This window comes from Sciurus vulgaris, assembly GCF_902686455.1.
Source record: "Sciurus vulgaris genome assembly, chromosome: 12".
Lineage (NCBI taxonomy): Eukaryota > Metazoa > Chordata > Mammalia > Rodentia > Sciuridae > Sciurus > Sciurus vulgaris.
The window spans coordinates 97,781,147-97,807,270 of NC_136473.1; the positions used below are offsets into that span (position 1 = coordinate 97,781,147).

General features: G+C 41.8%; 1 protein-coding gene across 1 annotated transcript in view; it reads right to left on the reverse strand.

The window, feature by feature from the left end:
• The window catches only part of LOC306642350 (uncharacterized protein C1orf21), a 222,944-nt gene that overhangs the window by 84,813 nt on the left and 112,007 nt on the right, over positions 1 to 26,124 (reverse strand). Inside the window, exon 3 of the mRNA XM_079108038.1 lies at positions 22,013 to 22,107. Within this exon, the coding sequence (XP_078964164.1) occupies positions 22,013 to 22,107 (95 nt within the window). The remainder of the gene's footprint in view (positions 1 to 22,012; positions 22,108 to 26,124) is intronic.

Consider the following 26,124-nt stretch of genomic DNA (forward strand, 5'->3'; position numbering starts at 1 on the left):
ATCCTAAATCTGTAAAAGAGCCTGGGCTGGGGCTGTAGCTCAGTGGTAGGACACTTGCCTGACAGGTGGGAGGCCCTGTGTTCAATCCCCAGCACCACAGAAAGAAAGAAAAGAGAGAAAGAGAGAAAGAGAGAAAGAAAGAAAGAAAGAAAGAAAGAAAGAAAGAAAGAAAGAAAGAAAGAAAGAAAGAAAGAAAGAAAGAAAGAAAGAAAGAAAGAAAGAAAAGAAAAAAAAGAAAAAAAAGAAAAGAAGAAGAGGTTTTTCTGGTGCAAAAAAAGCTGAAAGAGAGGCAACCCTTGGATTGTTCACATCTAGAATTGAAGACCTGGATTTGAGTCTCCGCTCTGATATCCTTATCTCCATGCAATTTACATTCCAAAAATTAAAATCTAAATCCCACCTCATTCCAAAGTAAATCTCAGGCAGTAGCTGGCAAGGAACACCCCTCTGAGCTTTCCTTTTCCTTTTCTAACCATTCTAATGGAGACAGTGCGTGATCTGGGCCTGTGACAGTGTTCCATAAACTCCCCAGGTAATCAAGACATTACCGTCACAGAAGGAAAAGAAGGAAACTATTTAGCGTGGTTACTATGGGCCAGGCAAGCAACACCAACACCAGCAAGAAATTCAAAGAAAACCACGAGATTCAGGAGGGCCCTGGCAAACGTCGCCCCACAGGGATTGCACCCCACGCTTGGGCAGACTCAGAACCCCTCCCGTAACTTGGATCAGCCAACGCCAGTCTCCATGGCTATGAGTGTATCATGGGCTGAGGACCAAGAGATGCGTGTTCAAGGCAGGGACATCCGTCAAACACCAAGGAAACTCTGAACCAAGAACCTCATAGTCAGGGCCTCCTGTGGAGCTGGCTGTCACCCACTCACACTGAAACTGAGGGAAAACTTAAATAAACCCTCTCCCATTACTTGCTGTTAGTTACTTATATTTACTCCCAATTCTAGAGGTTGCCTAAGTGGTTCCTTCCCATCAGGCTTTTGTGTACACTTTTGAAGTGCAGTTGCTATGGTGAGCATTCAGGAATTCGGAGGTAGCCTCATCTAGCTCAAACCTGATAAACCCACTATCCCTTCCCCTGGGCTTGCACCTGAGGTCAGCGGGCCCCAAACTCTCCCTACAGTCAGGCTGACACTGCCATTTTCAGAACGTGCATCCTTTAAAGAGCCATGAAGTTGGATTATGCGAGTGCCAAATGATGAGAGATATGAGCGGTGGGGACATGAGGTTAAGGGGGACATTCTGTAAACTGGGCCCACTGTGCTGACCCTTTCTCTTAAAAAGCAACTTACCTGCAGCCCTACCTGGCTTTAGTCAACAGGATATGTTACATTCCTCAGCAAATATCCCATTATCTGCACAGGAGAAATGCAGGCCCCAAAGGCTCTCCCTCGACAAGAACTCAAGTTACCCTGAAGGAGGGGAGGGGTTGTCACCTTACACAGACCAGATTCCAGAACGCAGAGAGACAGGAAAATCAGAAGCAAAGCCCCCTAACCCAAAACTCTGTAAGACCAAGTTCCAATTAAAATGGCTCAGTGAGGGCCAAAGGGACCCAGAGTGGCCTTAGATCTTCACTACCAGGTAAAATCTCCCCTCCGTGGGGTAAGACCTTACACAGTGGGGACTTTGAAGTCTGATACAATCCTGCTGGCAACCAAAAGTCAAGAGGTAGACCTGGGTGAGACTCTCTGGAAACTTCTCTGGAACCCTCAATAAAATTGGAGGGCGGAGAAGTACATAGTCCTGTTCTCTCTGGGAGGACCCACTCTCTCCCTTAAGAGTGTCCCTTTCTTTCTTTTCTATCCTTTCTAATAAACTCATACTGCTACTATGTGTGATGTGTCTGAAATCTTTCCAGTGTGGCCAGTAAGCGAGGCCAGTAAGCGAGGCCCTCGCTGGCTGCCTTGGCTCTGTGGTGGGCCCTTGCTCTGTAACAGGCCAGGGCTGACTTCCTTCCTCCTTACTTCCCCATGCCTCAGACCCTTGCTTCTTGAGTCCATTGATGCCCCTAAACCCTAGCCTCCATGTTTTAGTTAGCTTTTTTGCTGCTGTGACCAAAGGAACTGACAAGAACAATTAGAGAAGAAAAATTATTTGGGGTTCACGGTTTTGGAAGTCAGTCCATAGACGATCAAGCTCCATTCTTTGGGGCCTGAGATGAGGGAGAACATCATGGAAGAAGAGTGTGATGGAGGAAAGCACCTTAGGATGTGACTTCAGGAAGAGGAGAAAGCTCCATTCTTCAGGGACAAAATATACACCTCAAAGGCATGTCTCCAATGATCCACCTCCTCCAGCCATACCCTACCTGCCTAGAGCTACCACCCAGTTAATCCTTATCAGGGGATTAATGCACGGATTGGGTTAAGGATCTCATAACCCAATCATTTCACCTCCAAATATTCTTGCATTGTCTTACACATGAGCGTTTGGGGGACACCTCATATCTAAACTATAACACCTGGGAAGATGGATTGAAGGATCATCCAGTCTTCTTGGTTGGTAACTTCTTGATTAAACTTTCTCTACTCCAATTTCCCCTGTTCACTGTTTGGTGCACACTGGACGCACTAATGTGACTTTGGGGTTTGGAAACACAACTTTCCTGCAGGGATTTTTATGGGGGATTCTGCTAAGCAAGGTCTCAGAGTAAGGGATATTTGTAATTTGACAGAGTGCGACGGAATTGCTCACTTCTTGAGCTGGGTGCTGTGCTGTATGCTGTTAATCCCAAAGACTTGGGAGGCTGAGGCAGGAGGATGACAAGTTCAAAGCCAGCCTCAGCAACTTGGTGAGGCCCTCAGCAACTTAGTGAGACCCTATCTCAAAATAAAAAAATAAAAAGGGCTAAGGATGTGGCACAGTGGTTAAGCACCCTTAGGTTTAATCCCCAGTACAAAAAAAAAAAAAAGTCACCTCCTTTTTGAAATGAGGATTACAATATAATTTTGCTTTTTGCATAAACTAATAGCAGAAAAAAATCATAGTGGAGCATTTATTTTTGAAGCTGTTCATGATACATTGATCCTTGGCATACAACCTGGCTAGGTTGACGGGCAGTATGAAAAGCCAAAGAAGAACTCCTTTTACTTGTGTTGAAGACTGCATCCATTCATTCATCCCATGAGTATGAGTGCTCATGACCTGCTAGTGCAATGAGCTTGGTACCGAGGAGACGGCCATTAACATCCAGAGGAGGCCCAGAGCAGACAGGTCGCACAGGAGGAGCACAGGGTTCCAGTGCCAAATGAAATCTGTAGCCAATGAGGGAATGGCGGGGTCCAGGGGACAATCAGTGGAGGGAACAGTGAGAGGCAGGTTCTGCATGGAATGGGGCCTGGCCACAGCTGAGTCAGAAGCTGCCTGGTGGACACCAGAGACTAGAGAGGGGTCACTGCCTCTGGAGATCACAGGAGAGCATTAGGAAACCACGGAGGAAAGGGCTTTCTGCAGAGAAGTGACATAATCGGCTATGTATTAAAACACAGAAAGAAAAGACAACTTTGATACCCAGGACAGTGCTGGGTGCATACAGACCTGGGTGGGGGTAAGTTGGGGGTCATCACTGTTGCTCAGTCCTTCACTCGATGGATGGAGACTTGGGGCCTCGAAAGTGGAGACCACTCGGAGATAATGGCTGGGCCTCTCTGTTCCGACTATTGATCCAATACTTAATTATTCTTTTCTAAATTAAAAACTATCACTGTCAAGTTGCAATCACAGCTCTTCCTACTTTGGTTCACATCTACATAATCATAGAACCGACTCTGCTTTCCTACCACTTTGAATTTAATGATGCTAATAAGAGCAACAATCATTTATCAGGCACTTGCTAAGTGTCAGGCGACTTGTTAGGTGCTCCTCCAATCTAGCTCCATTGCACAGTCTTGTGCAATAGGTATCACCTTGTCTTGCATTTGAAAATACTGAGGCTCAGAAATATGTTTTGAATAGCTCAAGGTCACACAGGCAGTCAAGTGTGGATCAGGATTCACAGCCACTTCCCTCTGACTTTAGACTTGGCTACCACACTATGCTGACTCTAGATTTTTATCATCATCCAACGCTAAACCTTGGTTTTCTGAGGAAAATCAGAATAAGAAGTGAGAACTTTCTCTAAATAGAAAAGTATTATGTGTGTGTGTATATATATATATATATATATGCATAAGTAAATATATATATTTACTTATATATATTATAAGTATTATATTATATATTATTTACTTATATATTTACTTATATATATACTTATATTAATATATATACTTATAATATATATATACTTATGCATATATAGAAACATAAATACAAAATACATAAATACAAATTGTCTGAAAAGTTAATTGATCATGTGGTGTGTGTGTGTATGTGTGTATGTTTGTGTATAATTGAATAAGAATTGAGAAAGTTCAGAAGAATATTTTTAAACTACCATACTAATGGCACAACATTTTGTGGGAGATAAACACTGGCAGTGACCATGTGGCTGGGACAAGGGGAGAAAGTACCCACAGAATGGTCTGATCTATAACCTCAACTGTAGGAAGCATACTCCTGAATCCCAAGAGGATGGGGCAGTGCGTGAAAAAAAGATCAGTTCTGACTGACCTGCTCTTAACACCCCTCAAACTGGTGGAAATGGAACTTTAAAGTCAGCTTCCATATAGCAGAGACTTCAAAAATCAGAAAGTATAAGACAACAGAAAAAAAATGTGACCTTAAAAGAAAATGTGACACTTAAAAATGTAGCACTAAAGAAAAAGAAAGGTCGTAGAAGCAACTATGACTCCCCTGAAATAAACCTTGCACATCATGCAAAAAATATTCAGGAAACAGCTGTTATTCATGCTTAGGGAGAGAGAGAGAGAGAGAGACATATTCCCATTAAGAAACAAGAACAGACTAGGAGGCACTCACTCTGTAACAGAAGTTAAGATCATCACTGCCTATAATCAACACAAAAATCGATGCTGCAGAAAAGTGGGCTGGAGAATAAGAACTGGATACAAGAAGCAAATGGAGAGTTGAAAAACATCAGAAGTTGAAAGGAAGGTGAGAGAAGATGGCGGACACAGAGTTCTTGCAGGCAGGGGAAGTCCATCAAGGAAGAAGAACAAGGGAAGAGTCAATTTTCCAAAATTTAATGCCAAAGTCAAATTTAAAAAAAAAAATTGTTTTGCATTTTAAGCAGAAAAACACACAAAGACAAAGGAAAGCATGGTTGAGTCTAAAACCAGATCTTTTTCAGTTGGTGAAAATTAGTAGTTTCAGGTTTTTTTCCATTTAGAAATGGACACAGAAAACAGGAGAACGGGACGATAAAGACTCCAGACCTGGGGGAGGAAAACAGCTGTACGTACGCTGGGATGCTTTCACGAGTAACAAAGGCACCCCAATACCATCTTTACAAAAACCACAGAATATTGCCCCAAGTACCAGGGACAGAAGAAAAGGGCACATCTCTTCATGGGGGCTACTGATAATGAAGGGGCTCAAGAGGCCACGGAATCAATCTTCCATTTGTCAATACGTAGGCATGATCACCGATTCAGGGAAAGGCAGCTGCTGATTATAAAGAGCCAAAAGAAAAAAAAAAAAAAGTCCTAAGTACTGATTGATGGATTCTAATAGTGAAATTACCTAAACGAAAGTGACAGAAGAGCAACAGAAGGGAAACCTCGGAAGAAAGGACAAAGGATAAAGATCCTCAGGAAAAACTAAGGAAGTATGGGCAAGGACAGTGAGAAGTCAAAAGACATAAAATTACTTATATTCTCAAAGTGGAGTAGTCACTTTGTCCAGAGAGGTAGTGGCTCTCACCACCTCCACCACTGACATCACCACCTTCCTCTTCCTCCTCCTCCTCTTCTTTGTTGTCCTCATGGCTGTTGGCATCACGATTGGCACCAATGCTGTCAAGCACTTATTATATGGCAGTGACATTTCTTTGGTGTTTTGATCCTCAAAACAAATCTCTGTGATGGGTGCTATTGTCTCTATTGCACAGATGAGGAAACTGAGGCCCAAAGTGATAAAGTTACTTGCCCAAGACTCAGAGCTAAGTAAGTGGGATTATAATCCGGCTTTAAACCGCGCCACTCTCCTCCTCCTCAAAGGCTACTTATGACCAGAAGAACAGGGCATGCATGGGATATATCTTTCTTTTAAAAATCACTTATTTTGTGGTGCTGGAGGTAGACTCCGGAGTCTTGTGCCAGCTAGGCTAGCGCTCTGCCACTGGACTACACCCCCAGCCCACTATCATATTTATGGGAGTAATCATCATTATAGCAACTACTATTTACAATGAACCTAGTAGGTGCCAGGCACTGCACTAAGCAGTTGGCATCAGTTCATTTCACACTAACCGCTCTGTAAGATGTTGCAGAGGTGAAGCATGTGAAGGTGCAGATATTGTAAAGGTAGTATAGCTGTCCAGATTCTTGCTCAGGGCCACCCAGCTAGCAAGCTGCAAAGTCGAGATTTGAACCTGGGTCTGTTGGACCCAGAAACAGTCTCCTCCTCTACTAGGCTACACCCCAGAGAGAGCATGTTTGCATGCTGAATGCATTAAAAGACTATCAGGCTGTCTTTATTTTTTAAAAAGATACAGGGACTGGCTTTGTCAAGGTCACCAAGGAGCACTAGATAGCCCCATTCAACAGACACTCCCTGGTCACCTGGGAGATCACCAGGCCTCTCTGCTATGGGCTCCCTCCCCCGACTGCTGTCTCATCTTCTCCCACCGGACTGCCTGGCTCTTTTCATTCATTTATTGGGCGGTTCTGTTCTAGCCCATCTCCTGTCTTTGGGCAAGCATTCCTCTTGTCATCTCATGATAATGAGGATGCATTATTATACAGCTCCATATTTTTGCCCTGATACACACACACACACACACACACACACACACACACACACACACACACACAGAGGTTCATGCATCTAACTATCTGTTGAACACTCAAATGAGCCAAGTATGGTGCTGCACACCTGTAATCCCAGCTATTCAGGAGGCTGAGGTAGGAGGATCACAAGTTCAAAGCCAGTCTGGGCAATGCAATGAGACCCTGCCTCAAAATAAAAAATAAAAAAAGACAGGGCTGGGAAAACAGCTCAGTTGGTAAAAATGCTTGCCTTGCATGCACAAGGCCCTGGGTTCAATCCCCAGCACCACACACACACACACACAAAAAAAAAAGACTGTGGTAGAACACCCCAAGTTCAATCCCCACCATCAGTGGTGTGAGAGAGACAAAAATCAAAATGAAACAACTTTTAAAGAGGAATAGAAAGAAAACATTAAGGATTCTAAATTAGGTAACAATACATTTCATAGAATTAGTAATCAAAGTCTGCCAAAAACAAAATGGCCATGAGGTATCATTTCTACTTAAAAATCTGCAGGAGTTTTAAAAATAAGTACTCATATTAGTGTTAAAATTGGCAATCTCTATACACTGCTGGGTGGAAGACATAGGCAATGTACGTCAAAAATAATATAATTATTCAACCCAGTGAGTCCAGTCCTGGAAACTTACCTAAGGAAATCAATCAATGGAAGAAAATGGCTATATTTGGGGTATGCTTACAAATGCATTATCTACTATATAATAATGAAAAACAGCAACAGACTAATACTTACCAGTAGGATAAAAGCTAAGGAAAATCAATTGCAGTACTTTTACACATCCATTAAATTTTAACATGATGACTATAAAGGAAAATAGAAAACGACAGAATGCTAAGAAAAAACGGGAACGCACAATTGAGGCTGGCTATGATAACAGTTCCTGATCAAAACAGTTCACCTCACAAAAATGAAAAAAATGTGTTGCGAAGGTATGTCTTTTAAATTGAATTTTAAGATGCAGTTGCTATGATATGAAGTGAGAGACAGGTTGAATACTGGCTCCACACTTTATTAGCTGTCTGACCTCAGGGGCAAGACGCTCAACTTCTCTGAATTTACCTGATGCACTGAAAAAGTGACATTTCTATTCCTTAGCCCGTTTGTTTAAGTTAGACTGTTTATACCATAAACATGCACACAGCACTCAGTACGTACTGGGCACTGTTCGAAGCACTTCACGAATATGAGCTAATGATTAAATAACCATCATCAATAATACTGTAAGATGATACACAAAGAGATTCTGTAATCTGAAGTAACCATAGCAAGATAATAACTTTCGACAGCTTTCCAACATCTAAAGTCTAGCAGTAACAGTAACTTGCCAATACTTATTGTGTCTGCTATGTGGCAAGCATTGTGCCAGGCTATTGTGTATTCTTCATAACATTCTGTTATAAAGTTACTGTAATCTTGTCCCTAGAGACTCAGGCTCAGTCAACACTGCAGCATCCTTTATTATAAGTAAAGGACGAAGCACAAGGATCCCATGATTCTCTGTACTGGCTTCCGTGGAGCCCTGAGGTTAGAGGTAGTTCAGTGAAATGAGCATGCTAAGTTGGATTAGGTGTGGTAGAACCACACAGTCACCCCTTCCACCTGTTTCCATGGAAACTGCTCACTGACTGGTCTTCTGAAGGACAGGGCTGGGTACTCCTCATGATACCCAAAACCAAGGACAAAAACTGGAGATTAATGAATACTTGTTCTGTGAGCAGAGGGAGGACAGGATTGCTGGGGTGGAGGCGTTTTCTTTCCCTTGGGATCTCGATGTTTCCATTTGAAGCATGCTGGACTACACCAGTGCCAGATGAACAAGACCTCGATTTTCTGGCACGCCATGAATTTTGTGGGAATATGAAATCAACAACTTGAAAGGTTACACTATTGGTCCTTTTATGTCCGATCTTTCTGTATTCTCTTCAACGACTGGGAAATCACTGAGAACTCAAACCTCATGAAAAGTATTTTTCCCCTTTAGAAACAGAATTTTTAGTTTTGAGAAAGAAAAAAAAAGTTTACTGAAACATTCTTAAACACACCAAATGAAAAGATTTGTTTGGTGGACATGCTCTCTCCCTCTTTATCCTCAGATCAGTTCGGTGCTGAGGAACTATTATTAGAAAGCCCAATTGAGGAAGATGCCTTGAAAAAGGAGATAAGATGTGGGACACCCTTGTGTTCAAAGCTAATTTAAATTATACAGGCTACTGGGGTTACTGAGATATGCCAAACATTTAGTTAATTAGCAGGCTCTTGAGACAAGAGGGCTGCCTAGAGGTAGACACAGTTTTTCCTCATTAGTGAGTGTTCACAAATTCTAGCTAAACATGCATTTCCACTCTTACTATAAATTCACTTATTTTGTTCCTTCTCAAATTCTGATAACATGAACTAACTTAAACTTGAAACCTAAAAATTAAGTCTAGGGGTCTTCTTCCTTAAACACAATGATCCAACATCTACTACCATATTAGGACACTTATTTAGGGGAGTAAAAAAATGTGAATATTTATTATGATACTACATTTATACTTACGTTTGACAATCTGAAATTGGAATTAATTGGAATCTTATTTTTAAAACTCTATAGCTGGGGCCGCAGCTCAGTGGCTGAGTGTTTGCCTGGCACATGTGAGGCACTGGGTTTGATCCTTAGCACTGCATAAAAATAAAATAAAATAAAGGCATGCTGTCATCTACAACTAAAAAAAAAAAAAAAAAAAAAAAAAATTAAGAAAACCCTACTCTATGGATGATGTTCAACAGAACAGTAAAACAACAGTTAAGCACTGAGGTGCCTGGAACCTTCTAGAAAGTTTTGAGGACACAAGAAACCAAAAAATAGATATAAGAGGAATATTGACTATCTTTTATTAGGTACTGGACTATGTATTGCAATATGCATATATAAACCACCTAATTAATTCCTTAAAACAACCCAGAAATGTAAAAACCCATTCCTATTTTATAGATGAAGGAGCATGATTCACGGAATTTGTAAAGTCGTCTGACTGGAAAGCAGCTTGGCTAGGTTCAAGGCCAAAGCCTACTTTTCTTAGGTTGATGATGTGCCTCAGTCAACACCTGAGAAGACCTGATGAACAACATAATTGATTTTGTCTGCTGGGATTGTATGCCTTCCACTTTCGGGGTAGCTGGTACTTAAAAAGGTATTTCCCCCAGTACAGAGGTAGGAAGGGATGTTTTTCTTTGTCAGTGTTTCCTTTTTTCCTTTTTTGGTAGTCCTGGGGATTGGACTCAGGGATTCACACATGTCGGGTAAGAGCTCTACCACTGAGCTACATCCAGGCCTTTTTTAGTTTTGAAACTGGTTCTTGCTCTGTTGCCTAGGCTGGCCTTGAACTTGCCATCCTCCTGCCTTAGCCTCCCGAGTAGCTGGATTACAGGTGTATACCACTGCAACCCACGTATCAGCTTTTCTTTTAGAAGAGAAATTAGATTGAAGTCCAGGTTTTGGAAGTCAGTCAGGTTTCTCATAATGCTAGTCTCATAAAGTGGTCTCTGCCCACCCACACATTTGAAAGGCACTACTTGTATCTCCCATTCCCCGTTGGCCTTTGCAATGCGACTTTGCCACTCTGCCGTCATGATGTGGCGTCTGTATTTCCAATCCGTGGATCTGGGCTGGCTCTGTGACTGCCCTGACAAGTAGCATTAGAAGCAGTGCCGCTGCCCCTACGTAGGAAGACAACTGTCAAGTGAGAAATGGAACCACCCTCAGACCACCATGCTGTGAGAAGTCTTACGTGGACACCTGTCCCAGCTGAGCTCACAGCCAAAATCAATTGCTAGCCCTGTGGGCACGCCATCTTGAACATCCAGCCCAGCTGAGCCGACATCCTAATGCAAGTGCAGAGAGACCCTAGCAGGAACTGTCTAGCCGACCTCAGTCAATGCATGGAAGCATGAGAAAATAAACAAGGCACTGTGTTTTGTAGTGGTCAGTTACGCCACAACAGATCATCAGGACAGTGTTGTTGGTGAGGGTGTTTTCCTTCCACAGTGAAGCAACTATATTTCTTTGAAGCAAGTAGCTTTTGGTAGCAGGCATGTGCATGGTAAAATATACTGTGGACCTGAAGAGGTAGGTAAGCTATAGGTGAAGCCAGCAAATTCTCCTACCGAAGGCTGACTTCTGAAAGAACTGAGGAACTACAAAAATTTACCTGTGTACGCGTTCTACTTATATTGTGAGCTCCATCTCATTGAATGGACGGTGCTTTTATTTTTATCTAGAAAACAGTGTGGGTTTCAAAAAATGATTAGAGATATTAAGAGTTAGTGTACTAGGAAGCTGTTGTGTTAGCTTTTCATCACTGTGACCAAAATGCCTGATAAGAACAGCAGGGAGGAGGAAAAGTTTATTTGGGCTCAGTTTCAGAGGTCTTGGTCTGGTCTGCCAGCACATCATGGTGGATGGGTGTGGCAGTTGGGAAGCACAGAGGGAGGGAGGGAAGAAGGGGCCAGAGACAAATACAGTATCCAAGGTCATACTCCCAATGACCCGCTTCCTCCAGCCATGCCCCACCGGCCTACTGTCACCACTCAGTAGTCCATTAAGCTATCAGTGGATTGATCCAGCAAATGGATTAATCCATTGATGAGGTCAGAGCCCTAATCACTGCCTAAAAGCCCCACCTCTGAACCTTACTGCATTAGGAATCAAGCTTTCAAAGCATAAGCTTTTGGGAAGATGTTCCAGATCCAAACCATAATGGCTATCAAATACTTCTCATTTTTTTCTTACTATTTTTCTTTTGGGTACAGGGGATTGAACCCAGGGGCGTTTTACCACTGAGCTACATCTCCAGTCCTTTTTGTGTTCAGACAGGGTCTGGAAAAATTGCTAAAGGTCTCAATTAGTTGCTAAGGCTGGTCCTGAACTTGCAATCCTCCTGCCTCAGCCTCCTCAATTGCATGTGTCACTGTGCCTGGCAAAATTCTCATTTTCTAAAGCAAGACCAAAAACATGACCTCGTACTTGACTAGCTTCAGAATGCTTACGGCATGATTTGCTTATTAACTGCCAAGTTTCATCCCAGCTGACAGAAACTTCAGCACTAACGATCCCAAGTAAAATACTAGCTTCTCTCACTTAGCAATATGCATTCAAGTCTCATCTGTGTTTCCAGGGCTTGGTTTCTCCTTCCTTTTCATCACTGAGTAACAGTCCCTTGCATGGCTATACCACAGTTTGTCTCCTCACCCCTAAGGACATCTCAGTGGCTTCCAGTTTTGGATGATTATGAATAAAATTGTTATCAACAGTCACATGAAGATTTTTGTATGGTCACAGTTTTTCAAGTCAGTTGGAAAAATACCCTCGGAGCATGATTGCTAGACATATGATATGACGATATTTAGCTCTGGAAGGAATTCAGATCTATTTTTGTTTAGGAAATACTGTATCTCTATGTATATTAGGTATAAAAACATAAATGGTTGTTGTGAGATTTATGACTGATTTTGTTTTTATTCGCTTCTGCATTTCTCCGAGAATGGTTTAAAGTCATTCAGGCAAGTAGTATGTTTATAAAAAAGGAAAAGTTAATTTAAAAAAATGCAATTAAACAACAGGAGTAAATGAAATAAATACACTAGCTGTGTGTGGTTGATTTCGTCGCACTGGATTCTGCCAGCATATAGTCTTTGATCTGAACTGAAGCACTATGTGTGTTCAGATGTCACTCTGAAGCACTTGACTGGAATGAGATTCTCCCTTCTTTTTGTCCTAAGCTGCTGTTCCCTGCCATTCTTTTCAGGCTCAACACGTCTCTGGCTCTGGAGAAGTAAAAGAACCCTTGTTAGACTGGCCAGAACGTGTCGATCCCGCTGTGCCCCTTCCTAATGACGAGCCTTCTGCTTTGTATTGAGATGGACCCCAACCTCATATTCCAGTGCCCCTCACAATATTCTTGACTTGTTTCCAGCTGAAGTACCCTTAATTGTAAAAATCCATAAAAGAAGTATTTATTTGAAATTAGGCAAACCCCCAAATTATTCAGTTATGAGCAGAAGTTTGTCAGTAAATGAGAATCTGTGGTGTAGCATCTCACCCGACAGGAACCAAAAACAAAAACAAAAAAAAACGAGTCAGCTCATTAAGTTTTGGAAAATACTGTTGTCATTATCAATAGTTTCACTTTTCAAAGAAGGCAGAAATCTGGCATCCACTATCCTACAGAGCACTGAGTAAATAAATTAAATTAGTCCTATTATGAAGTAAGGCAGCAGGGACGATGGCACCTCCATATATCTATTATATTGTTGACAAGCTAAACAATACATCTTCATGTCTCCAAAGAAGATGTATGAATTTTTTATGCCTAGTTATTTATTTCCTTCTTTTCTGAATGACAGATGCAGAATCATTTTCAGAATTATCAAGAACCTTTCAAAGACAAAAATCATGAGGCTGGTGATTCCTGCACCTTTGTTAACAATGGGTATTATCTGCTCACAAATGATGCCCAGGAGGGACAATGACCCTATTCCAAGCTCTTGAAAACATTATGGCTTCTTTCAAAACTCTCACCTCCAGGGCATAAATTATTAATTCTGGGTGAAGCCACCTTGCTGAGTTTTCCAACAGATGCACGAAACTTCTGTGCTTTGGTTTTATTTTTAGCATCACATAGGAGATAAGGTAGAAATCTGAACAACCTGCAGAAAAGACACTTGGCCATGTCTGATATCGGTGGCCCAGCTTTAGGTGGCCCTCTTGGTTGTCACTCATTTCCCTCATTTCACTGCTGTATCTGTAAAAAAATGTCCAGGTTTTCAAAAGATTCAGACCCAACATCTAAAACGACCACGTGGATCAAACAGAATTAGGCCTCAAGGAAAGCTTCTTTCCATTTTCTATTAAGAGCCAGGGCTCCACTCTTGAAGGAGAGTGCAGAAATCTTAATCTAAAGGATTGCTTGTGTTTGTGAATTTCCAAAACTTAGCAAGAAAAGTTTCAAGGGACAAGGCTATCCCTTACTGGGCAGGAGGAGGTCAAGAACAAATACGCCTGACAACTTTCAGACGCACCTCGTATCCAAGGAAAGCATGTTTAAAAGCAATCGCCCTCGTGACAAGGCTGGGAAAGGGAAGTCATTATCCACACCCTGGATCTTTCCATCAGAGCGGCAGAGGTCTGTTCTATTTATTGTCCTTACAAATGCCGCCAACAGGCTAAACAATGTGACTACTGGTAAACCAGAAATTAATATGCTGACGTGTGGGGGAAGAAACCCAACAACACATCAACTAGCCAAATAAACACTTCACAACAGATCCTGTCAGTCTCCCAAACCACTCGTCATGCATGCTGCGGCTCACACTTTTCCTTCTGCTTAAAATCCCTTCCCAACCTCATCTGCCAGTCACAACCCAGACTCCTTCCAGGCCCTGCTGCAATGCCACCCTCTGATTTTCCTCAGAACTCCCAGTTGGCGCCCACCACTCCATTCTGGTTCCCCTGAGACTTCACGGGGGCCTCTATCTGCAGTGTGCGTGACCACCTCGTCTGGAGTTTCCGGAGTCACCCCTGTGCTCTGTCTACCCCTACTAGCCACACTGGCAGTGAGACCGGAGCGTAATGAAATAGGGACTTGGTCAAGAGAGACGTGGCACCAGGATTCCATCACGGTTCTCCTGCATTTGGTCAGTTCGTGTGTGTCACTAGGGGAAGAGAAAAGTCATTTGAGATAGGATTGGTCATGTTGTGCCACCCCCTCCCTTTTGGGTGACTGTAGCAGTTGCTTCAAAAAACACCTTTGAGGGGCTGGGGATGTCGCTTGGTGGTCGAGTGCTTGCCTGCATGCCTGAGGCTCTGGGTTTGATTCCCAGCACTGCAAAAACAAACAAACAAACAAACAAACAAAACACCTTTGAATCACTGATTTCAGCTGAGATATACTTAAATATCGCCATTTCTTCATGGAGATTGAAGTATACTATGAAGTCCCAGCTCTTTGTTCAAGGGAAGGAGGGTCAATGCCTACCTAAAACCAGAAGTATGCAGAGCCCTGACTGTGTTTCTACTAAAAAATGTTTCTACCAACAGAAATGAAGCCAGGTATCCTTTTAACAAGCAACAACAATGATCATTGTCATCTGTGTTGGGCTTTGTGCGTACAAAGCACTTTTGTGTGAGCAGTTATCCTTATAACATTCTGTTCCTGAATCAGGAACTTTGGTTCTGTCTGAAATTGAGAAGTTCGAGTCAACAAATCCCTTGTCCTTAGAGAATTAAACAGGACTCCTGTTCTACTCTACAACAAATTGCCACAGAGCCAGAATAATCTCTAAGACCTTGAGTGTGCTTGGCTCAAGCAACACAAAATCACTGGGTAGCTGGAGAAGGGAGGTCTTTCAAGACAGATGAGGAGGTACCACTCTTCCCACCTCGTCCTTCTACACACAACAAACATCATGGAAGACAGGACACTGTCCACGCCCTCTCCTCACGGGAGACGCTCAAGACACTAAAATGCCCAGGGAGACAGCATCTGGGGTACTGGTGCTATTTCTCTAATTATCTGGAAGAACTTCAGGTTGATGTCAAAGTCATATCATGCCCAAGAGAACAGGGAAGGAGACTCAAGGGATCCCAAGGGATGATTCTGGCACTAAAATGATATTTATGTCCTAAGAGAGGCTGTATCTTGTCTAGATCAGATGCTCAGAACCGTTCTCCATCTTTATTTTGCTTTTTGGAACTCCCTGGTCCTTTAGAGGTCTCCAAACCAGGAAGCACCTCCCTCAAGTCCAGAGTCCACTCCCAACAACTCATCCATCCTAGCCTGAGCTCAAATCCGATCTGCACCTGGAAGGAGGAAAGTGAAGAAAGAAGAGGTACTCCATATAGCGGGACACTTTGCTAATATCACCTTTACTCAAGTCAGTTTATTTTACCTTATTCTCAAAAGTGCTGCCCATGTGGGAAATTGGGACGATGCAAAATCATAGTCTTTTGCATTATCTGGTTTCTAAAAATAATTCCTTGACCTTGCATTTGAGGACGAGCATACAAAGGCAAACAGCCATTTCTAAGATCAGCAGAACAATCTTTCAATAGAAATGTCAATTTGCTACTATAGTAGTTGCTCTAAGAATCACAGAAAAAGTTTAAGATGGTAGTTTTTGTTAAAGAGAGTTCAAATGGACTCATAAAGAGTTCCTGATTATGAGGACGCCTCTGTGGGAATGCATGCATCTTACTCATAACAAACAGTTCATCAGGGATTGGAAGTTGACAAGCCACGTTCATGTGTCTCTTACTTCTCACCAGGTACACTCTGATGACGATAGTGATACAGTGACTACAGGCTTGAGCGCCTAGCTTTCCTGTTGACTTACACTTACTGAGTGGAACTGCAGAACATTCTCTGGTTTGTTTCAGACTGTCAGTCAATTCGATGCTCTGGAGAACAGGGGTTTCTCCCTTCCAGGGGACAGCTTTACCCACAGGTTCTATGGGTCAGAGCTGCTTTGCATTTTTACTAGCTGATGCCACTGCTGCTGCGAGGAGGAGGTTCTGATGGGTTTCTAGAGCATTCTGTCTCATCAAAGATATTTTCTAATTTCCAAGTCTTCATGTCTGCAATCAGATGTCCTGACATTTATTGGAAATCAATGCACTGGAGATAAGTACAGAAGTGCTCGCAAACTCAGCAGGCAGATAAGGATGTGGTCTAAAACTCCATTCCACTCTCCTTTCCTGCTAAAGCACGTGAGAACACTGCATTTTTCCCCCTCTATTGTGTCATTTGATGGCATTCAGGAATGGATTACTTAGATGAGTGTTTGAAATCAGGCCTTCACTCTGTGGATAGGACAGAAATCTAAAGCTCGACCAACCATGTTCTCTATCATCTGAGAGAAAAGAATCTTTCCAAGTGCCCAAAGATACTTGGGAATAGTGAATTAAAAACCAATGTCAAATAAAAATTAATTAATTAATTTTTTAAAATGGTAAAAAAAAAAAAAAAAAGTCATGTAATTCTAGGAAATACATACCTAAACCCAATCAGATCCAAACGAACTACCTTCAAATGATTTAATAACCACTGAGGGAGGACAGCTTGCGCATGATAAATGTTGACTAAGGAAAATAAGATAGCGTGTTATACAGTAAGAAGGAGGACTTCAAAACTGTACCCAGAAGTCTTAGTCCAGATACCTACCTGGGAGAGGAATTAAGTACTGCCAACCCCAGAGTAATGTACGTTTAAATTATTTGTATGCAAAGCTGTTAACCTACAAAAGTGAAACCCAGTGACCCTTGGTTTCCTTCTAGCCGCCCCCTTATCGTCCTCATCTGTTAATCAGACCTTAGAGAATGACTAACTGAGGCTATTATTTAGGATAAAGAGCCAGGTGCTGTGGCCCACACCCGTAATCCCAGCAACTCCAGAGGCTGAGGAAGGAGGACCACAAGTTCCATGCCAGTCTTAGCAACTGAGTGAAAACCTGTCTCAAATTAAAACACAAAAAGGACCGGGGATATAGCTCAGTGGCAAAGGGCCCCTGGGTTCTAACACCAAAGGCAAAAAAATGTCAACGTCTTACTTAAAGATTCTAAATTAATCAAAATTGGAATTTCTTTGTTATCCCCATTTTAACAAGTCGATTTTAAATCAAAATTAAAACATTAGGTGTAAGGATAAAAATTCCCTTGACCACACACCCAATTCTTTCTCATCTGCTCCCTCCAACACAATCCCTAACCAAAGTAGCATTACAATAGCCAACAGTGGCATTTTCTATGCTGTGCTAATATCTTATTTAATTTCCATAATTCCTGTTCAAGTGGGTTCAATTATTGTCTCCATTTTGCAGAGTAGGAAACTTAGCCACAGTGTACTCAAGTGCCCCCAAAACTGAGGAACCCATTACTGGTAGTTTGGGACACATCCATCTAGGTTTTGTCTATGAATCTCTGCAGAGATATGGATACTCATGAAAAATACACAGCGTTGCTGTTTTCTTTAATTGAGCAATCTTAGCTGGATGTGAGGGCACACACCAGTAATCCTGTGACTTGGGAGGCTGAGGCAGGAAGATCAAAAGCCTGAGCAACTTTAGTGAGACCCTGTTACAAAATAAAAACGGCTGGGGATGTAGCTCAGTAGTAGGACTAAGTCCCCAGTACCAAAAAACAAAACAATACCCACCACCACAATAAAAAAACCTACAAAAAACCTTAAATGGATGGCGACATGCTATAAATATCAATTCTACAATTTGCATGATGTTTCCATGACTATATGGTTCTCATTTAAAAAAAATTATTTCCTAGTATGATAGCACTCTACTGTTGTCCTACTGACAGGCATGATGGTTATTTTCATTTTTCATGGATAAACAATGATGTAATGAACATTCTGTGGGAGCCTCCTCATGCACCTGGGTAACTGCTTGGGTGCAGAGCAAGATGTGGAAGTTCTGCGTCAGGTCAGACATGTTTAAACTTTTACAGATACTGCTAAACTGCCCTTGGTGATGTTTACCACCAGTATCCAAATACATATTTTCCTACAACCATGCCAAAATCTGATATTATCAAACATCAAGTTGTTGCCAATCCAATGGGTGAAAAATGGGATCGTGTATTAATTTCCCTGATTACCATTAAAATTGGATCAGGCAACACCACCCACACAGACAATTAAACAAGACAGTGAGTTAAAGATGGGTCACACAAAAATGTCTACACACATGGAGCATATTATTTTACTTAAAAATACACAGATGTGCATTTCTTCTCTCATCTCTTGATATACGAACCAGATTTCTCCTTTCAGTAAGGAACCCTCTGCATTAGCCACATCTATAATGCACATCTGAGACTCCCTATTTTGGTTTCTTAAGTGAAGTGAGAATGTAGACCTTGTGAAATAGTCCGAGTTCAATTTAATCTAATTTAACAGCAAGCTTTTAGTAACTTCATCAAGACTTTCCAAAGCATTCAATTTAATTTTCACTGAAACAGCTCTTTCCACACTTGTGTTTCATTGGTTTGCATATATTTAACTAAATTACATAATTACAATGACATTCAACCAGTAGAAACTGATTTGGGAACTAGCACATCAGCTCTTGGAAAACACAGAATTAACTGTGGGGACAAGAGCAGGGGGTGTTCCTTAGAGCAGTCCCCAGCCATCCAGTGGACCACGGCTTGGAATAGCGAAGATTAGTATACCCTGTGCTGGGCACAGTGGCATACACCTGGAATCTCAGTGATTTGGGAGGTTGTGACAGGAGGATCCCAAGTTTGAGGCCAGCTTCAACAACTTAGTGAGGCCCTAAGCAACTAAGGAAGACCCTATCTCAAAATAAAAGACAAAAAGGACTAGGGATGTAGGTCAGTGGTAACGCCACCCTGGGTTCAATTCTGAGTTTAAAAAAAAAAAAGAGAGAGAGAGAGAGAGAGACAGAGAGCTGGGTATGGTGGCTTATGCCTGTAATTCCAGCAATTTTGGAGACTGAGGCAGGAGGAGCACAGGTTCAAAGCCAGCCTCAGCAACCTTGAGAGGACCTAAGCAAATCAGCGAGACTCTGTCTCAAAATAAAAAATAGGGAATGTGACTCAGTGGTTAAGCACCCCTGGGTTCAATCCCCAGTAATAGAGAGAGAGAGAGAGAGAGAGAGAGAGAGAGAGAAAGCGAGAAAGAGAGAGAGAGAGAGAGAGAGAACCCTGTACTAGTGATGTAGACTATGTTTTCATATGCTATTCTCAGCTTTTCTATTGTGAACTACCTGCCCATTTATCTATGTTTCTAATGGATTTTCTTTTTCCTAATTATTTACAAGTGTACTTCACAAGTCTCAGGTATTAATTATTTGCCATATAACTGCTGTAAATATTTTCTCCCAGGCTCCTACCTACCAACTAACTACTTTTTGCAGTAATTCTGTTCTACAAAAGTATCTGATTTTGATACAATGAAAGAAAAAGTGTTTTCTCCACAGCTTCTGTGTCCTCTGTCTTGTTTAGTGAAACCTCTCTTTCCTAAGATGCTAAACATAATCTCCCACGTCTTCTGCTAATACTTTAATAATTGTGTTATCTCCCAGGTTCCAGATGTGGAACTTGGAGTTGAGCAGTTTTAACTATCTGGCCAAAATGATAAACCGTGGCAAAGCTGGGGTTCATACTGAGATATGTGCATGTATAATCTTCAAAGTGCTACTACGTCATACCACCTTCCTTAAGAAGGAATTAAAGTCTCGGAGAAGCAAAGTGTAATATATGGATGTTAAGCAATGATGAAAATTGGAATAAGTGCAAATCTTGAATTGAGAGAGCACAAATGACTGACATATAAATGATTCAACATCACTCTCAGAAAATCAGCACAATCTCCTTCAGCCATTGGGATCCCAGAAATTGGGATCACAGGGTTGAAGTGAATGGAGATCTTAGGCATCTATGAAGCAACAACTAGGTGCTACACACTTTTAGGTGCTGGACAGTTAACTGTAAGCCAAAATGAAACAGTTTTATCCTCATGAGCTTACAGTCTAAAAGAGAAATGTACATTAGGCAAATTACTCACAGGTATTCCAAAACAGTTGTGCTGAGTACTGTAGAGGAAAACATACATGTAATCAGGGAGAACAAAGGAGAACGAGCATAGTTGGTGAGCTCTAGATGTTTCTCTCAGACAGTGACACTTAGCCTGTGGTTTCAACAGTGAGTAAGAGTGACCCAGGCCAGGTGTGGTGGCACACACCTGTAATCCCAGCAACTTGGGAGGCTGAGGCAGGAGGACCACAAGTGTGAGGCTAGCCTCAGCGACTTAGCAAGACTCTCAATAATTTAGCAAGAAATTATCTCAAAATTAAAAAAAAAAAAAAATTAAAGGACTGGGATGTAGCTTAGTAGTAAAGTACCCCTGGGTTCTACCTCAGTTTTTGTTTTTAAAGTCTAATAATAGTAATTTCTACTATTTAGTCAACTGCTACCTTTTACTGGACTTTATAGTGTTGATGTTAAAACATATCCTCATTGTAGGCATGAATCTTAGTCACTAAATGATACGTTAAGATCCAAATCCCATTTATGAATCAACATTTTATTATCCAGAGTGTTTTCAGTTTAAAAAATGATCTAATATTTACTTGATGTTCATGCATTCAGAAGAGAACAAAGCAAAAACAAATAGCCTCTAATATTCACTAGAGTATCAAGGAAAATGATAACCTTAAATAGTCAGGTGCACTGGTTAATATCTGGCCAACTCCCTCTGTGATAGCAGAAATCATAAAGATAAAAACAGCATATAATAGAAAAAGGAGTTTAGGTGAGGTGGAAATACTTTAGGATATTGCAGGCTTCTTAAAAATACATTCGCTCAATCATGAAGGAAAGCAATTCAAGGATAAAATATACACAAATATACACAAAAGCTGATTTGCTCCAATAAATGTGGATTCTTAATTGTTTGTAACCTCTTTTAAGAACTCATCTAATAAGAGAGCTAAATATTTTTATAGAGATGAAATATTAAGGTGTAGACTGATTCACATGAAATAAAAAAAAAGGTTCCCAACTTCCTATTTCATATCATCATAATTTCCACGCAAACTCAAAACCCACATGCTTCTGACACTGGCAGTGGGAAGCTCTGACCCAGGGTGGAGACCTATGCCGGAAGGACTTTATGGAAGGTAACTTTCTCTACAGCATCACATGCTCAGAACACTGAAACTTTACCCTTCACCTTGACCTGGATAAGAGTTAAAAGAGAGACAGGGGCAGAAAAGCCCCAAACAGAAAAAACCTCCTCCCACAAATCGCCATCCTACACCCCCCCCCCCTTTAAATTTAGAACTTTCAAAACATTAATAAGCGCACTCCCGTCCAGATTAGAGAAGGGCTTAATCAGACCAACAGGGCCGGGGAGCCAGGGCGCAGCTTCCAGGAGACTATAAATAATCGCTGCGCTTTCAAGAAACCCTGTGCCGGCGTGTGAGTCGCAGCTGAAGCATGCAGTGTGGATTTTATTACAACGGAGTCACCAAAATTCATGGTCAAGTGAGAAATCCGATTCTTACCAAGTTCTCTTGGTTCCTGGCTGCTATTTTCTGCTCCTCTTCTGCCCCGTTTTTCATGTATTTGACCTCTTCCACTGGTTTGATCCTATACTCATCTGAGAGCCAAAAAAAGAAAACACAACTTATCATTTCTCCCACAGTGATGGAAAAGTGTCAGAAAAACCCAGTAGCGTGATTTGTTAGACCCTTTCCCCTGTGGCCCTTTTATATGTGGTTCATTTGGAACAATCTAGAAGAGGCTTCACCAGGGTCTTGGATCCTTTTAGGAGGTGCTTTTCTCTGCCTACTGGAAAAAACTCAGTCCCACAAATGCAGCTAATGACAGTCTGACTGTGTGCTCCTTTCACAGAGAGTGGAAACAGGTTATTCAGTCCATTTGAACTATTTGGAACCCAAATCTACTGGGACACCTCACATAAGGACCCAAGAAGACTCAAGAGAATTTTCTTATTTTTCCCCAAGAAAATATTAGTCCAAAATGCCTGCAGCAGTGATTTTCAGCAGTATATATGGACCTTAATTTCTCTTTTGGAAAAACCTAAAGTATTATTTAAGACCAAAGAGTTGGGATGATGAACAAATAGACATTAACAACTGGGAACACAAATGTTCTTCCTGTGATCCTTAATATTAAATTTGAGCCATCTGACATTATTTCATCTCTTTATTATCCACACATAGACTTCAGGGCTGGGGATATAGTTCAGTGGTAGAGTGCTTGCCTAACACGTGTGAGACCTAGATTCAATCCACAGAACTGCAAAATGAACAAACAAACAAATAAAGAACCCCACATAAATACTTTCATTTCATCTCTGTACAGTCACATGTGTGGTAGGTTATCACTTAATGCTGCAAAGTAGAGAAGACATAGATGGGACTGAGACGTTGTTACAGCCAGAGAGGGGACACAAATCCCAGATTGATACCCATCACAGAACAAACCCAGGAAGACCCGCAGCTAACCATCTTCTCTAAACAGAGGATTGGTGACGAGGGTGATGACATATTCATCAGCTTCCCGTCAACAGGAAATGACTGGGACATCCTAAGTTCAAAAATAGGTGTGACTTTGAGTCATTTTTAATCCAATTTGTGGGGTTGGGGTAGAATCACACAAAGTAAGACATTAGAAAATTTCTTCACTAACACACTGACGACTGCCTAGCATATGGCACGGCACAATGTCTAACTGTGAAAGACAGCTATCCATCACTAATCACTAAGAGAGTTCAGACTTTCATTTAAGAAGTTGGAATATATTTTCTTATTGCCTATGATTAATTTGGTTCTACAACTATATTCTTGTATAATGTCGTGTTAGGATTTCTAATGCCAATTCCTAATGTAGTTTCAGGTTTCCTGATGCCAGCCCTTAACATATCACCCCCAAAGACATTTGTGACAGCCACATTTCTCCAAGCAATTATGCTGTTCAAGTGTTTCCACAAAGTATCACTGTTAGGAAGGTGATACATTTGCATATGTCCACATAAAGACTCCACTTTCACGACTAAACTTGTTGTTTTTTCCATGTGACCCTTCAAGACAGGTACTGATGCTGCTTCTTTCCATAGAAAAGAGAGATAACAGTCCTGAGTTCGTCAGGAATTCCAAGTAAGTCCTAAATGCATCAGCACATGATCAATGGACACGGATACACAATTAAAACACAAAAGGATTTCATTCCACTTTTATATCCAGAAGAGAAAACAATGAAAGTAAATTAATAATCCTGATCTAGTTAATTAAGGATCATTTACTCAGAAGTTGGAAAAACAACTGTTAATTAAAAAAGAAAAGATTGACAAATTATGGTTCTGATACAATTACACAGAAATAAAAATAATGGTTACAAGAAAATTAAAAGCAGGCCTCCCAAATTTAGTTTGGGGGCCTTTAATATTTGTAGGGGCATAATATTTGTAAATCATGGCTCAGTGAGATAATTATGAACACTGAACCGAACTGTGATTTTCATTGTTTCTGGTGACCCTCTTATGATTTAAATATAAATAACATGTTATTACATATGATACATGAAACACACGTCATATATGTATATATGTATACGTATTTGTATATATAGGTATGTATGCACACACACACACACATACCACAATTCTAGCGGATTCTATGATTTTTGCCTATAAGACCAAAACCCTCAAATGATTGGATTTTAGGACCTAAGCGGAACCTCTGAGAGATCCGGATGCACTTCTGCATAGCTGGAGGTCTCTTCCTTCCCAGAGACTACCACCCTTCCCCTGTCACTGCCCTGTGCCACTTGCTAAGCCACAGCTCTGTGCAGATGCACTCTGAGTAGGCCAGCAGTATTCAGTCTTTATTTCCTAATCCCTCCAGGGAACACTATGGAATTGAAAGTAGCAAACTATTAATATTTCTCTAATATTTTTCTCCAATGAAATGGAAAAAGCTCCTGGCGATGTGACTTTCAAAGTAGCATTATTCCAAGTGTAAGCTTTTCTTTTTCTTTTTTTTTCTTTTTACATCAAGACAGAATCTTCTCCAATTGAGAAAGAAGATAGGTTTTATAAAACGTGTCATGAACAATCCCAGCTGGCCAGCCGAGCCACGTTAGAGGAACACCATACGACTGGACATGAAGAAAAGACAGCCAGGACAACAAAGCCAGACCCGTCATGACTGCTCACATGACACACTGCACAAAAATCCCTCAAACAACAAAGCCAGCCAGACCCTTGGATAAGCCGCATGCTTAAATCTGTCAGATTTCTCAAAGGCCGGTGCCGGGAATGAAGATGTCCATCTGGAAAGAGACAACTCGTCAACAGAGTGTCACCCATTTCCATGGAGATGCAGCTGTCAGGAACAGCCCTCCTCAATGGGCCTGTGTGCGGATAACGCAGCTCTGGGTGTTACGACAGCGAGGCGATCGCTCTTGCAATCCAGGTTCCTCTTGGCGGAGGCACAGGGGAACTGATTTGGACTTTAGGCTCCCTGTATCAGAGCCCACACTGGGAGCAATGAGGACAGCCGCTGTGACCTGCCAGGAGGTGCTCTAGCAGAACAGGTGGGGACTTGAGTCAGGGTTCCTCTTCCTCTTTTCTTCCTGTTGGTCTTGTCAGGTGGCTTATTAAAATGCACCTGAGGAAGAGGGTAGCTTGACTCCCCCCATGTAAACAGGCCGTGCTAGTCAAAACAGATCTGGGGCAAAAGCATGCCTGCTGATATTTTTAGCATTTTACCCTGATGTGATAGCAGGGAGGGGCTGGGATTGTTTGTTGCTGGTATTGATCAAAAGAAGCCAGGAGGAAAGTGTCAAAGCAGATTCAGATTTTCACACACCTCCAGCACCTATCTCCTTCAACTTGATTCATTTGAAAATCAGTTCTGTTAACTATAAATGTAACCTGGGAGCAGATCCTCCATCTGCAGAGCCAATGAGTTCTTGCAGCCTCCACTGATAGGAAACACACACAGAGGGCCAATCCCTTCTTGACCCACTAAAGACTCTCAACCATTTGGAGAGGAGAATTTGAAGAAGTCAAAGATCTGCCTGGGAACTAAGAGAGTGGTATTTTCGACCAATGAGTGCACCTGAAAGGAAACAACCAAAACTTCAATATTTGCATGGTCTGCACTTTGAAAAACATTTCTGCATAGAAACTACATAAAAAGAGATGGTTAATGGAACTGACTTAATGGAACTGAGCAATGTCAGGAGAGTACAACCACCCTGTACTAGGTCTTGGGAGGAAGTGGGCTGTGACCCAGAAAGGGAAGAGGGAGAGACCTGGATGGAAGGCTGGGCCTAGGCCAATATTTTAAACTGGCAAAGTGGGTCTTTGAGATCAAACCATCTCCTCTTCGACAAGGGTCCTACGCCTCTGTGTGACCCCTCCTTACACTTCCGAGGCCTCCTGCAGCTTTCCAGCCCCTCCCCTCTCCTCTCCTGCAGCACCACTAAGGCAGGTCTCCAGGGCCTTCTCAAACTGCCTGCTTCCCACACCGCCTTTTGTGCCCAGTCACAAGATGATCCTCTTGACTCAGCAGCCTCTGATGGGCACGCTTCTAGGAATGCGCGAAAGGGGAAAACTGAGGTTGGATGTGCGCTGTGGCTGGGTATG